The sequence below is a fragment of the Convolutriloba macropyga genome, chromosome 9 (genome assembly GCF_964194025.1).
Source record: "Convolutriloba macropyga chromosome 9, txConMacr16.3, whole genome shotgun sequence".
NCBI lineage: Eukaryota > Metazoa > Xenacoelomorpha > Acoela > Convolutidae > Convolutriloba > Convolutriloba macropyga.
The window spans coordinates 31462807-31477059 of NC_134476.1; the positions used below are offsets into that span (position 1 = coordinate 31462807).

The 14253-nt window shown below is 34.6% G+C and overlaps 1 protein-coding gene across 1 annotated transcript; it reads left to right on the forward strand.

Annotated features, from left to right (window-relative positions):
• Positions 1 to 8477: 8477 nt before the first annotated feature.
• On the forward strand, positions 8478 to 13004 carry LOC142345337 (four and a half LIM domains protein 2-like). Its single transcript, XM_075397344.1, has 4 exons — positions 8478 to 8591; positions 11122 to 11335; positions 11544 to 11699; positions 12752 to 13004. The coding sequence occupies exons 1-4, from the start codon at positions 8565 to 8567 to the stop codon at positions 12925 to 12927; spliced, it is 573 nt and encodes a 190-aa protein (XP_075253459.1). The 5' UTR covers positions 8478 to 8564; the 3' UTR covers positions 12928 to 13004.
• Positions 13005 to 14253: the final 1249 nt, after the last annotated feature.

Genomic DNA, 14253 nt, shown 5'->3' on the forward strand with positions numbered 1-14253 from the left:
ACAATCTTGTCCTAATAATGAATTTTTCTTTCGTGAAAACGAGAAATCTAAAATCAGGCGAAATTTTCAAAGATACCTGCAAGGACAATTTGATGTATGCAATTTACTTGTAACCAGCCTAGAAAATTAGGTTACAAGCCCACTGATTCCAAATAATTTTTTGAACGAAAAGGTGCGAACAAATTTTCTAGAAAAAGATTGCGATTTGAAAAATGATTTCAAAAATACCTGCAATGAAAGTTTGATTCACGCATTGTACTTGTTTTCAGCCAAGCAATTTACCCCCTTGGCTTCCAATGAGTTATTGAACAAAAAAGGCGAACCAAAGTTGCTGAAAAAAGCATCAAGCTTTTTGAAGAATGCTTTCACGTTCAACCAATTACAAGGAGCTTCATGGCAAAAAGGGTGGCTTGGCTAGCACTGTTTTTTCTGTTTTTTTGGACTTTTTGGGCTTTTATGGGTGCGATCTAGGGGAGCCTCGAAAAACAGTGTTACAAGCCTATTGAGTTTTTGAATGAAAAATGCTTTTTCATTAAGCTTTTCGAATGAAATATCAGAATCCTTTTAGCTTATCGAATGAAAAATAAGAATTGAACCTATTCTTTAAACGTTCGGAAAATTCTTTAAAACTTAAAACGTTTGGAAAATTGTTTTCAAGTTTAAGGCACTAACAGGATGTTTTATGCCAGAAGATTCGCTTGGCTAGCAGTGTAAGCTGAATTCAGGAGCTCTAAAGAAAAAAAATCCTATTTATGTTTTAAAAACAAAATATAATGAAAATTGTTCAATTAAAGAATGCTCCTTTCTAGAAAACGAGAAAAAACTAAAGTCAGTCAAAATTTTCAAAAATTACGCCAAGAAAAAACTGTTGCGTGCATATTTATTTTATTCAGCCTAGAAATTCAGGGTTGCTAGCCCCACAACTTCAAGTAGCTATTTGAACGAGAAGTGAGGACCGAACATAACAAAAAAAAGACCTAAGCGTTTTCAAAAATGTTTTGAAATTTAGCCAATTGCAAGATGCTTCATTGCGAAAATTTTTTTCGCTAGCACTGTCAGCCTAATTCACAAGCCCAAAAACAGAAAAAACTTTTTTGGATTTTTTAGTAACAATTTATAAAGAAATTTTTCCATTTAATAAAAACTGAGAGAAAAATTAGGTAATTGCAGTTGAAAAACAAATTTTTTTTTTGGAATGTCAGGCGGAGCGTTCTTTTTGCCTTACAACTTAAGTTCCACTGGTAGTCTGCTATATGAATTTGGACCACTTTAAGCAGCTCCTAGGCCTTATAGATTTTTACTATTTTCAAAAGTATAAGCGAAAAAAATTGAATTTTCTAATTGAAATACGAATTTTTCTTCTAAAATTTGGCAAACCAATCTACTTGCAATTGGTTTGCGATATTGCTATTTGTTTGTTAAATGTTTTTTTTTGTGTTTCAGGTGTCAAATCAAGAGAATGAAGTCAATCCTCCAAGAAAACTCGCAAAGAAGACAAAGAAGATCAGGAACTCATACCATTTTCCCATATCTTTCCGATTTTCCGGATTTCTGCCGACCAATAAGGGATCCCTGAGTCTAGCGAAAGCTGAAATGAAGTGTTTGTACCCTTTAATTCAAAATGTATCCTTTTTGGAGCTGCGCAAAGGATCTGAGGCGATGCATGGTTGGGCAAATTTTGCCAATCCGAACGATTGCGCTGAAACTTGTGAAGAAGTAAAGAAAAACCCAAAAAATGGTCTTAAAGTTGAAAAAATGGGACCCACAAAGCCTGCGCAGTTTGAGGAAAGCATGAAAGAAAATGTGTTGCCGCCTCCAACAAAAAAACCTTGGCGCTTTGATTTTACACAAAACTTGAACATTGAAAATTTGTAAGTTTTGCTTCGGTTTTGTGAAAGTCAAAATGAGGAATAGCATTTTTCAATATGAAAATAAATGATCTCCTTGTACTTGTTTTTTCAGCTTTTGGTTTCCACAAAAGACGCGTTGTTGAAGAACAATTTTTCAAAAAAATCGGGATCGGGTTTTTTCGTTATGACACTTTTATTTGATGTCTTAGATAACATATCAAAGACCATAGAGTTTTCTTAGAAAACATATCCAAGACCATACAATTTAACATTTGTTAAAATGGATTGAAAAGCCTTTATTTGGTTGTAGTTTTAAAATATTTTAACGAATCTTAGAAACCATATCCAAGATCATATATGGTTTCTTAGATACCATATCCAAGACCATAATGATTTCTTAGATAACATATCCGAGATCATACAACTTACCATTTGCGGAAATGTAGTGAACGGCATTCATTTGGTTACAGTTTTAACATGTTTTGCCGAATCTTAGAAACCATATCCAAGATCATATATGGTGTCTTAGATACCATATCCAAGACCATAATGATTTCTTAGATACCATATCCAAGATCATACAACTTACCATTTGCGGAAATGTAGTGAAAGGCAGTCATTTGAATGCATTTTTAAAATGTTTTGCCGAATCTTAGAAACCATATCCAAGATCATATATGGTGTCTTAGATACCATATCCAAGACCATTATGGCTTCCTGGATACCATATCCAAGACCATAAATTGTTCCATCGGTGGGAAAACCATCGAAAAGGTGTTGCTCTGCCTAAATCACCAATTTCATGTAAAATCTTGAAAATCATACCAAAGATCATATATGGCTTCTTAGAAACCATAGCAAGATCATGCATGAAATTTTGCTTAGACTTGGATGGAACCATATATGGTCTTTGATATGGTATCTAAGAAGGGTCATCCCGGGCTGAGTTCTCAAATCGTTGCTTTATTTAGTAATTTTGATGGTTTTTTGGGTGAACTTTTTCGGACACAACCAGGGTCAATCACGTTCAAAACTTATTAATTTTTTTAGAAACCTAAATTAGTAAATTAAGTCAAGCATCATCTCATCGTACCAGATCTTGACCTAAAATAATTAGATCTTATGTTGAATTTAAGTAACATAACATTAGATACTTTCTGACTAAGATTTAGTTTGCGTACTCTGTTAGACGGATAAATCGTTAAAAATGCACAAAGTAAGGTCTGACTGAATTTGAGGTTTTCAAGCTTTTAGATAATATTTGTTATTGAGAGAATCATATTCCTTTCAATAACTTTGAAAGTGCGGAGGATACATCATCTTTGTTCTCTATATCACATATGAAAACTTTACTGAATCGCATTAACGTCTGTTGTTGAGGTTTTGGACCAGATGTCAAATCCAGCGCTCTTGAAATGACTATTGCATTGGAGATAAAAATGAATTGCACTGGTGGCCTTTAGACTAATTTTGAGTAAGAGGCCGTTAGCGAAATGGGTCTCTAGCTCTTGGGTAGAAACTTATCGTTTTGAACAACCGTATAGCTATTGCTCTGAGGAGATCTCCAAGATAATTTTTCATCTTTCGAATTTTTAAAAGAGTATTGTGAACGGTGATCCAATATCTCTGGATGCAAGATATTGTTAACGAAATTGTTAACGTCTGTTTTGTTAACGAAAAATTTAAGTCCAACCATACTTCATTTGTGTTTACAATTCTTATGTTATATAATATGTAATTCATTTCTAATTCAGTAAGGTAATCATTCTTTCCATCCAAACAATATTTGAAAAAAATCTATATGTTAGATCTTTGAATTATGTTTACAAGTTTTTCGTTTTGCGACCTTTTAAATATTAAAGTAGTTTATTGTTCCGACCTCACTTGTGGGGGGAGAACTATATACTCAAATGGGTTTTTTTTGTTCAGACAATTTTGCCTGATCGATATATTCATCGTAGAGAATTGTGAGTTATATTATTGAAAAGCTCGTCCAATGTAGAATTCGAAACTAAAATGTTTTTTTTTGAATTTAAATTGTTTCAAGGAGTTATTGAGGATTGAAGTTTTGAGTGAACACTGGATATTTGGCATGATTTTACTCACTTCAAATTAAGATCTTTTTTGGAAAATTATTAATTCATATTACATTTTACGCCACAAAATGAATCAAGTTAAAGTTCCTAATATCAAAGTTCCATTAATGACAAACATGGTTTACAGTCAAATGAAGCCCAATGAACAAAGAATTCGTTTTCAAGGAATTGCTCGTGTTTTTTTTGGCTTCTGAGTTTTCGTAATTTCAAATGAAGTTTTGATTTTCTTTTTGAGACTTAACCAGTTTCTTGCAGTCCTATAGCATAAACTTGTTGACTCAAAGATCAGTAGGTTTCGTAACGATCGTTATGTGAACCTATCTAGAGCCTTGAGTGGAAAGCTAATGGCTGTTAAGTCTTTAAAATTGAGTTTTTGAGAAGTTTTTTTAACATTAACTGATCATAAACTTGCTTTTGTGAATTGTATGTCAGTCTCAGTAATGAAAAGACCCCCCTCCTTTCTACTGCAACCAAATTTATTCTGGTTAGTGGTTTTATTTTTTAAGTATTTGGTATATGACTTCAATGCCACAAGATTTCAAAATTTTAAAAAAAAGTTTTGGATATTTTCGTATTATTGGTTCCACTTGAAACCTCATCACATTATCCTGATATTGATATCTCCGTTGGCTTAGAAAAGATTTCAATGGATCATGGATAAAGTTTTCAGAGAAAAGCTAATGGTTTAAATTGCTTCGACAATTTCTTCTCGCAGTTTTCAATGGAACTTTTGGTTTTTGCCTTTATTTTTTGTTGTCTCCATAGTCATAAGACTTATTACGATGTCCTCTTGATTACCTATGTATGAAAAAATCCTTGTTGTCCAATCTGATTGCAGTTTTTGACTTCCGTTGAAAACTATTGATTTTAATGGCTGTTAAGACTTTTAAAAAATCTGGAATTTTTTTTTGAAAACTATCCAATCTTGAACTTTTTTTTTGCGTACTGTAAGTCAGTCTCAGTAATTGTTGGACAATTTTCCTTTTTAATTCAACCATTTTAAGCGAGTTAGTGGTTTTTTCTTCTAACTATTGGTGTTACACCTTCGTTTCACGGTTTCTTTTGAAATCTTAACATAATATCCTAAAATTGATTGTTGCGATGGAAAAGAAAGAATATTCAACGGTTCATTCATAAGGTTTTCAGAGAAAAGTTTATGGTTGAAATGTCTTGGACACTTTCTCCTCGCACTTTTCAACTTAATTTTTTTGGATTTTGCCTGTCTTTGTTGATGTTTTCATGGTCAAAGACTTATTGTAATGTTTTACTGTTGACAATTTGAACTACAAACATTTTTTTGTCTTATCGAGTACAACTTAGCGTATTTTATAGCTTCCATTGAAAGCTATTGAATTTAATGCCGTTGATACTACGTGTTTTCTCAAAAATTTCGTGGCTTTAATGTATTTGTTAATTTTTTTTATTGGAGTCAAAGTTTTAAAAGGAATCCTTTTTTTGTTTAAAACAATAACTGATATTAAAAAATGTTTGGAATGAAAAATTCATTATAAATGGCTTCGACACTTTTCTCGCACATCTTTATTTTGAATTTGCTGTTTTTGAATCCTTTTTTATTCTTCAAGTAGCCGAAAGATGCTGATCGATCTCATATGCTTGTATTTGATTATTGAATGAATGATGTCACCCTAAACAGTCAGTTTATAGCGAGCAAGCAGTCTTCAAGTGTATGCTAATATACATTTTAAAGAATTTAAGGATTCTTCAATTTTTCAGTTTTTGTTCTTTTCGTCAACTTGTAACTTATTCTCATCATTGAGAGGTCCCCAACAATTCCTTGTATATTAAAAACTAACATATTCACTGATATAATGACGCAACTGATGTTTTGTTTGTTGGACAGTTTGGATTCCAATAAAAAAATTATGTGAGTTGTGTATTTGTGTTTATTTAGCACAATCGCGCAATAACAGATGCCAATGATTTTCAAATATGACCCAATTGAAATTATTTATTCAATCAGTATAATTTTAGCTGAATTAGTATTAATAGAAGTTGAAATAAAAATACATATTATACAGATAAGAGCTAATGAGTTTAATGGCTTCACTAATTTGCGTTTTCGCAGTGTTTGTAATTTGTTGTTCGTAACATTTGAGCTTTTCTGTATCTTTAGTCCCTTTTTATGGCTTAGTGTAATCACAATCAGGTTCCATTGGGTTCATTAGGATTTTTTCTTACATTTATCGAGATTTTTTTTCTTTAAAGGCTAAAGATTTTTCAGACTTTTTGAAACTATTTGGTTTAAAAAATGTTGATTGATTTTCAAATTTCGCCTCAATATTTCCTCTTTTTGTCGATCTTTTACCTAGTCTCATTAAGAAAAAATCCTATTTGCTGTGTAGTTTGCAAAAGTAATATTGTGTAGTTAGGGTTTTGTCTGATTGCAATTTGACGTTGTTACTAGGTGTTTTTAACTTTAGATATTGAGTTTTTACGATGAAATTTTTGATTTTGTATTTTTGTTGTTATTTTTTTTCTCTTTCGCAAGGTCTGGTTTATGTAACGCAGTTTTTGGGTTTTTGTTGTCAAAAAATAAATTGTACATTGCTTCAGCGTTTGATTTTTTTATATTTTTCATCGCAAGTACATTTTCTCAAACCACCAGACCGTACTGAAGAAAGTACACCAGACCGTACTTACAGGGATTTGAAAGCAACAGATCAACAGATATTTTTTTTTCAGTCATTGTGTAGTCAATCATTTTTTTTGCATGTGTGGTGGTTTTGAATCTCTAAGTCATAGTGAACGAAACTGCACCTAGTTTTATATGTCCATTTTTTCCAAAGGCTTTTAACTCATCCTAGGTTTTGTTTAAGAAAACAGTCAATATGTTTGAGATTGACAAACGAAATTGTTTGGTTAGAGGGAAATCGTCATTTCGTCCCATTTTGCCAAAAAGTCTATGCGAACAGAACTATAGGAAGAAGTAGTTGCCAAAAAGCAGATTTACTTCTGTGATATTTTTTATTTTGAGGATCCGGCTGTTTGTCCAATTATTTTTCTTTCGGAATATGCAAGAAAAATTTTTTTTCATGGCGAGGAAACACATCAAATGTTGTTCTTGTGTAAAAGTTCTTTAGAACTCTGGAGATCTCCGCGATAATTTTTCTTAAATCGATTTTTTTGAAGTAGAGCAAGCGGTGATCCAACATCTCTGGATGCAATCTGAGAGGTTCCGTGAAGTCCTCCCGAGCCGACACTTCTTATTAATTATACTAAGATCATATATGATACCATACAAATCATTTGACTATATCTTAGTATGACCTTAATGAGATTTTCAATTTTTCATTTATGACCTTCTATGATTTTTAAGATATCTTGAATGATAGTTGTATTCATTGGTTAAACGTTGAACTGAAATTTCTCTCGGAGCTTTTAAAAGGTTTTCTACCGACTTTCACCTCTGATAACAATCTGACTGGTGACTTTTTTACACTGAATTGTAGATTACTTTTTGATTCGATTAGTTTGGCTACAGAAATGTATATATATTTCACTTTTTTTAGGTGACCTTTTTTTTACTTATGATCTTAGTATGGTTGCCAAGATTCCATAGGGCCATATATGACTTAGTATGATTACTAATATGCTTTTTATTAACAAGGGCATTGTTTTATCGTTTTTTCACTTTTTGGCTGAAAGTATGGTAAGACTTGTTGGTTTGGTCTATTGTAATCATCAATCAGTTTTTTATGATCTTAGTATGATTGTCAAGGTTTCATACAAGTCATATATGACTTTGTATGGTTTCTAAGAATCATATATGACTTTGTATGATTGCTAAGAAACAATTATGGTGAGCAATACGGGTTGAGAGTTTTTTAAATGATAATTTAATTCCAAGACTACCTGATTTGTTTTTAAAAAATCTTAAGTTAAATAAGTCAAATTTATCAAATTAGTTCTAGTTTGTTAAATTTCATTTAAAATTGCTCAGTGAATCTTAATCACAGAGAAAATTTACTTGAAATAGTTTGGCTAAATAAGAGTGTGCGCTCTATTGTTTGACTTAGTCAACGGGAGCCAAGAGCAGCATACTGTAAACCAATGAATTTAATGTTTCGAAATTCATAGACTTCTGACTTGATTATACGCTCATGCTCTTTATTGCCTCACTATCTGATATATCTACACACATTTCTTGAGGAATAATTCCTATCCTTTTTTAACCTACCAGTGTATGGGCAGGTTGTTTTACATATGGTTACCATCCAAAAAAATCAACCTGATCTTACTTCCATACAGCGGCATTGGGTCATTCACTTTATAGCATCTTCCCTTTTTTTGTTATTTACTGTAAATGGGAGTAACTACATATGCTACAACGGTAAAAACAAAAATTTCACGTGTGCGTAAGTTGAATACAAATTATGATATGTCTATTAAACAGAGGGTGGCGTAGGCTAGAATCCTTATCTTTATATACTATGAAACTAGAAATTCTACCCACGTACACTTAAGACAATGGATCTTTAATTGCCACGTGCAGAAATGAGGGGAGATGAAAAATCATTTTTGGAACTAATTGTGGAGAAGTCAACAACGCAATCTGTACAACCAAGAACAAAGCATTTTCTAGAGTAAACACTGAAGAATGTCGTCCTGTCTGGCTTGCAATAGAGTAAGCATCCAAAACTTGAGTCCGGATCAGAGCATGATCTCTATCCACCCTCCTTAATTCCCCCTCTCTCCATTCACCGCAGTTTAGTGAACAAAAAAATTTATAGGACTGTAATGGTCAGAGCCAATAGATCTTAGAGAACCGAAGGGTTTGGGGTGGGCTATGGGGTAGTTGAATCCCGAAAAACGTCCCCTTATGTGGCATCTGTAGCACTTATTGCCGGAGCGAATAAAGCTCAGGGAGGTGGGTACTATAAAAGAAACACATGGGTGGGGCATACACATAGAATATCTCATTTTTAAATCAATAAACATAGACGGCAGATTGCCGGAAAATAGACTTTGTAGAAGCTTGTGACCTTCCATAAATTGAAACAACTAAAAAAATAAGATTGAAAAATTGACCACGAGTCTATGAATAGAGCACTACACTTTTTGGGACTGCCATTTTTACGAGACACATATACTCTCTAAGTAAAAAAAACCCTAATAGAGTTTTTTCAAAACGTTTGGCATATACGTTTGGCACTAGCTAGATGCTCACTAACGATATTTAACTGGTAAATGTTCATAAAAATTAAAATTCATTAAGTGAGTTAAGAAGTCATTTTCTTTAGTGAGGTAAGTCACCCAATTGACCTAAATGCAGAACAAATGACGTCAAATGACGTCAGATGACAAATTTTTTACAGTAGAAATTATTGAAATTGAAAAGTCAATTCCAAGAAGTCAGGTCGCAAGAATCATTGGATCTATTCTGTTTGCCCCCCCCCCCCTCACCTTAGTGAGAGTATTTTTTTAACACCCCCCCCCCCCCCAGGAGCACGTGGTATTTTCTTACATAATTACGGGCTAAAAAAAAAACAACATATAATTTGTAACTGGGGGGCGTAAAAACATTGGGGGGTCCAAAACAGGGAGATCCGAATCTTCGATCGAGATGACGAATAAAAAAAAATAGCAAGATAAAGCAAATCCTGAGATAAAATCCAAAGAAGTGAATGAAGAACTGAGAACTAGTGTACCAGACCAGAAGATCAATAGAACAATTCCAGGCAAAAAGACAAAAAATACATGGGAAACTAAAATAATCAAACAAACGAAAAGTAATTATTGCTAAAAGTCTTGAAGTTTTTACCCTGAACGCCAAATGCGAAAAAAAACTGTTGTACTTGTTAATGAAAGCACAAGCCTAGAAAGATTTATTATCCAAATGAGGTAGATATACTCAAGAATTATGACAAATGTTTCAAAAAAAACTGATAAGTGCAAAAATTAAAGAACGTTCCTATATTTAAAAAAGTGTACAAACCAATTCTTTGTCTGTGGAGTACTTTCAAGTGAGCCATCTGCCGGAATCAAAAATGTTTTATTGGCCAGCAAAGATCAGCGTTGAACTCAGAAAATGACAAAAGTCTCAAAAAATTTGGGTCTTTCCCATTATAGCCCCCCACTAAAATATAACCCCCATTCTGGTATATTTGCCATGATTGGGGTTATAGGTTATCTGACTACTAAGCTGGCGGGGGGCTATAATGGGAATGACCCACAAATTTATAAGCAATTGCAAATTTTAACAAAATCTTGTCCAATTTCGTGATGTTAATATCTTCAAAACCATTTGATTGTCTCTAGAGATTATCCAGTAACTTTATTTTAAGCGCTAATTAGTCTCACTGGCTCATAAAGATTGATAAATTTAGAACTTATTAGATTATAAGATTCGGAATATTTGGAAAAAAAACAAACTTTATCAAAATTTAGTTAAACTCGTGATATTAAAAGAAGAAAAGCATTCCACTGACCTTAGCCTTTAGCAATCATGCATTAACATACTCTCAAACCCTGGAGGAAGTTGCCTGGCCACTGATGCAAAAAACATCAAAAGACATATATTTTAACATAACTTGAAAAGTTTTATCAAAATGTTGCAAAAATTCGTGTCATTAAGAAGTTGAAATCTAGTTCATTACCAACAGAAATAAAGCAGCGAAGCAGTAAACTAAAATCAAATCCTAGAGGCGATTCTATGGCCCTTGAGGTTGGAAAAACGTAATAAGTGACAAAAAATTTTCAAAAACTTGGAAAAAATTACATGTTTTAAAAAATATATCCTGAAATTCGTGATTTTAATATATTGAAAAACATTTGTTTAGCAGGAGAAACTATGCAGTAACCTATGAGCAAAATCTAGAGGAGGATCTTGACACCTAGGGCTGAAAATAATAAAAAATGACAAAAATTTTCAAAAAACATGGGAAAAATTGTGAAAATTGTTACAAATTTGCGTATTTGTGTTTGAAGTGCCAGGCCATGTAGCTCTTAAAATAGTCTTAAAAAGTAACGATGTCTTGAAAAAGACCTTTAACAACTTTTAAAATCCTCAATTTTAAACTGCTCCTACAAGAAGTTCAAAAAATGACAAAAAACGCGAAAAATATCAACATTTATGGGCACAAAAATCCTAAAAATGACATTTTAGCCTTGAATTCTGTCGCTTCGCAGCTATTAATCAAATGTTCTGCTTTCAGAACATCGACGTTCGCACTGAATCCAAGATTGCTACCAGACCGAGTGGAGAACCAGAGCAAGCATACCATGTGAAGTGTTTCCACTGTGCAAACTGCAGAAGTTTCCTTGCAGGGGTGCCCTTCTACGAGACATCGGATGGGGTGCTTATGTGCAAACAGTGTACCTCACAGACCGAACCCAGAAGGTGTTCCAAATGCAAGACCACTGTCTATGGTAAGGAGGTCCCACACTTCCACATTTTTCGTCCCTCCTCCCCCACTAACATATCACCCCCCTTCAAAAAAAGAAGTCTTTTCTTACATTCGAACCGGCTACCAAAAACCTTCAAGATCGCTGATGTGGCCAAAAAAACTTTAAACACCAACATCAAAGTCGATTAGATTCATTAAATTTAACGTTGCTGTTTTTCTTATATTTTCAGGTGCAATGACCAAGTCTTCGGATGGAAAGAGTCTGTACCACTCTGGGTGTGCCCCTATACACGTGGACACCAGGTGTCAGGGGTGGAGGAGACCCAACTGGGATGTGAGGACTGACAACCAGTTCTGCTACAACTGCAAGCATCCCATCGGGGGAGGTACGTCTCTTACCATCTCATTACTCGTTGCTCTTTTGCAATTTTGAGCCAAGTATCCAAACTAATGTTAATGCTGGAGTAACTTTAATAAGGACGCACCTTTTTCGACACCCTCGTCTAGACCCCGAACTATGAAAAGGCCATGCTAAGTCAAAAATTGGCGTGAAAAGACCTGGTCATTCCTATTTTAGCCCCCCCCCCCCCCCCGCAATGAACATGAAACTTTAATAAGGACGCACCTTTTTCGACACCCTCGTTTAGACCCCGAACTATGAAAAGGCCATGCTAAGTCAAAAATTGGCGTGAAAAGACCTGGTCATTCCTATTTTAGCCCCCCCCCCCCCCCGCAATGAAATGAAACTCTAGCCCCCATTATGGTATAAATACTATGATTGGGGACAGGGGCTATGGGTTATATGACCACTAAGCTGGGGCCGCTATAATGGGAAAGACCCAAAAAGCCACGCTAGACCCGTCCGTGAGGACTTTTGTTTGTATTAACTTATTGGAAAATCGGTTCTTTCTCATTATAGACCCCCCCCCCCCCAGCTTAGTGGTCAGATAACCTATAGCCCCTCCAATCATGATAATTACACCATAATGGGGGGCAATAATTTCATGGGGCGCTATAATGGGAAAGACCCGGAAAATCCTCCCACTTTTTTATAAATCCTTATTCGAAACGTCTTTTCACCAGTCGAAGTCTTGACTAGGTCATCTCTTAAAAAACTAAAACCAATTTTCTGTAATTTTACTTAGGCTAATCTTTCTCATAAGCGCATGCTCTAGACCAAAAATTTTCCGAGCAAGTAAAGAGAGAATGAAATGCAATACGTAAAGAGGACCACATTTTAGCCCCTGTCACCCTTTCTTCGCGGTGGGGTGGAGGAAAAAATCCGTACCCTTTCAGGCGACCAACTGGGGTCCGATGAGATGGACCGGTCGTTATCCGTGGGGCTGGGGACTTTGTCCAGGAGTTGCAGGGTTCGCTAAGGTTACATTGGGTGTCATGTGATTGTTTATAACTTGTCCGGATGGGAATCAGTGTTTAGGTAAAGTGCACTACGTGTTTGGCCATTCAATACATGCCGAGTGCTTCAAGTGTCCTTTCTGTCAGAAGTACCTTGGACCCAGACTGATCGAGATGAAGGGTCAGAAAGTGTGCTGTCTCAGATGTGGAGAACCAGATCTGCCTCAGTTAGCCCAAACAGGTGGAAAAAGTCTGTGACGTAACCAACTTAAAGTTGAAACGCGGATATTTTATTTGTAGTTTCTATTCTTCGAAAATACAGTTTTATTCAATGTCTTCAATGTTTTCTGCCTATTTTAGAAATATTGTATCTCTCCTGAGGTAGATCCCGGGTCAAAGCCTTGTTCAAAAGTTAAGGTGAGAATTGACGTGAATAGCGGTGATAAAAAAGTTTTTCGCCGCAAAGAGCCCTCATCTTGTAGCGATGAATGCGGTGAAAGCGGTCAATTTTGTATGATTTGCGGTTTTTTAGTGGTGCATTTTTCAAGATTTGCAATTTTAGCTGCGAAATTTTTGTTTTCAGAGCTTTGACCGCTTTCAGCGCTCAAGACCGCAATTCTTAGAACCAATCACTGTTTTCACCTCAGATCTTATCCTTCTTTGCAATTTTAGCGCTGACACCTCGCATCTCTTCTCATTTGCATAATACGAGAAAACTATTATTTTGCTTTTTTTACAATTTGTTTGTTCCCTGAGAGAAATTGGTATTCTAAGTGATCATTATCACTCAACCAGATCTTTCATAACGCAATGATAGTTGTCTTTTCTCTGAGGTTTGAAGTTGAGAGCAAAGGTTATCATTATGTCATCCTGTTCACTGCACGTCCAAAAACAAAAGATACCTGTTTTTTTTGTATTTTCCCGTCTCCTGCTGATTCTCCAGTTACTACTACAGAAATGAATCCTGAAATAGTTTTCAAAAATGATTGGAAAATTACACTGTCATTTTTGCAATAACATGTACAAACAATTTGTCAGGTATTAAGTGGAGTAGTGTTGTCATTAAGCTTTTTTCCAACTTTAGTTGTCTCTCCTTGATACCAAAAATTGCTTGTTTTGAATTTGACGCTTCAATTCTCCTTTTTGTCAGAGAAACCTTGGACATAGACAGATCAATATGAAGAGTCAGAAAGTGTGTTGTCCTAGATATGGCGAGTCAGATTCACCTCAATTAGCCCAAATAGGTGGGGAAAGTTTGTGTGGTATCCAACACTAAATTTGAAATTCGGGTATTAAGCTTTTAATTTCTATTCTTTATCTAAAGTTGTAAAATAGTTTTATTCCGTCGGTGTTTACATTGTTTTGGACCTATTTTACTTATTTCAGAAAAGTTCCTGAAGTAGATCCTGGGTCAAAGTTTTGGGAAAAAGCTAATGTTAGTATTGGTAGAATCTGTTAGAAGTGGATAGTCGGATTTTTTTGATAACAGAGGACAGTTGACATCAAAAACCCTCAAAGCTTACGGATTTTCATTATCAAATATTTTTGAATTTCAAGTCAATGACGCTGATTAAAGTCCTTATT

What these genes read in the sequence shown, in the direction of transcription:
- LOC142345337 (XM_075397344.1), top strand. Translation starts at nt 8,565, where the DNA reads ATGTCGTCCTGTCTGGCTTGCAATAGA. An exon ending in CCTGTCTGGCTTGCAATAGA is followed by an intron (nt 8,592 to 11,121) that starts GTAAGCATCCAA and finishes TTCTGCTTTCAG; the next exon opens with AACATCGACGTTCGCACTGA. An exon ending in CAAGCATCCCATCGGGGGAG is followed by an intron (nt 11,700 to 12,751) that starts GTACGTCTCTTA and finishes ATCAGTGTTTAG; the next exon opens with GTAAAGTGCACTACGTGTTT.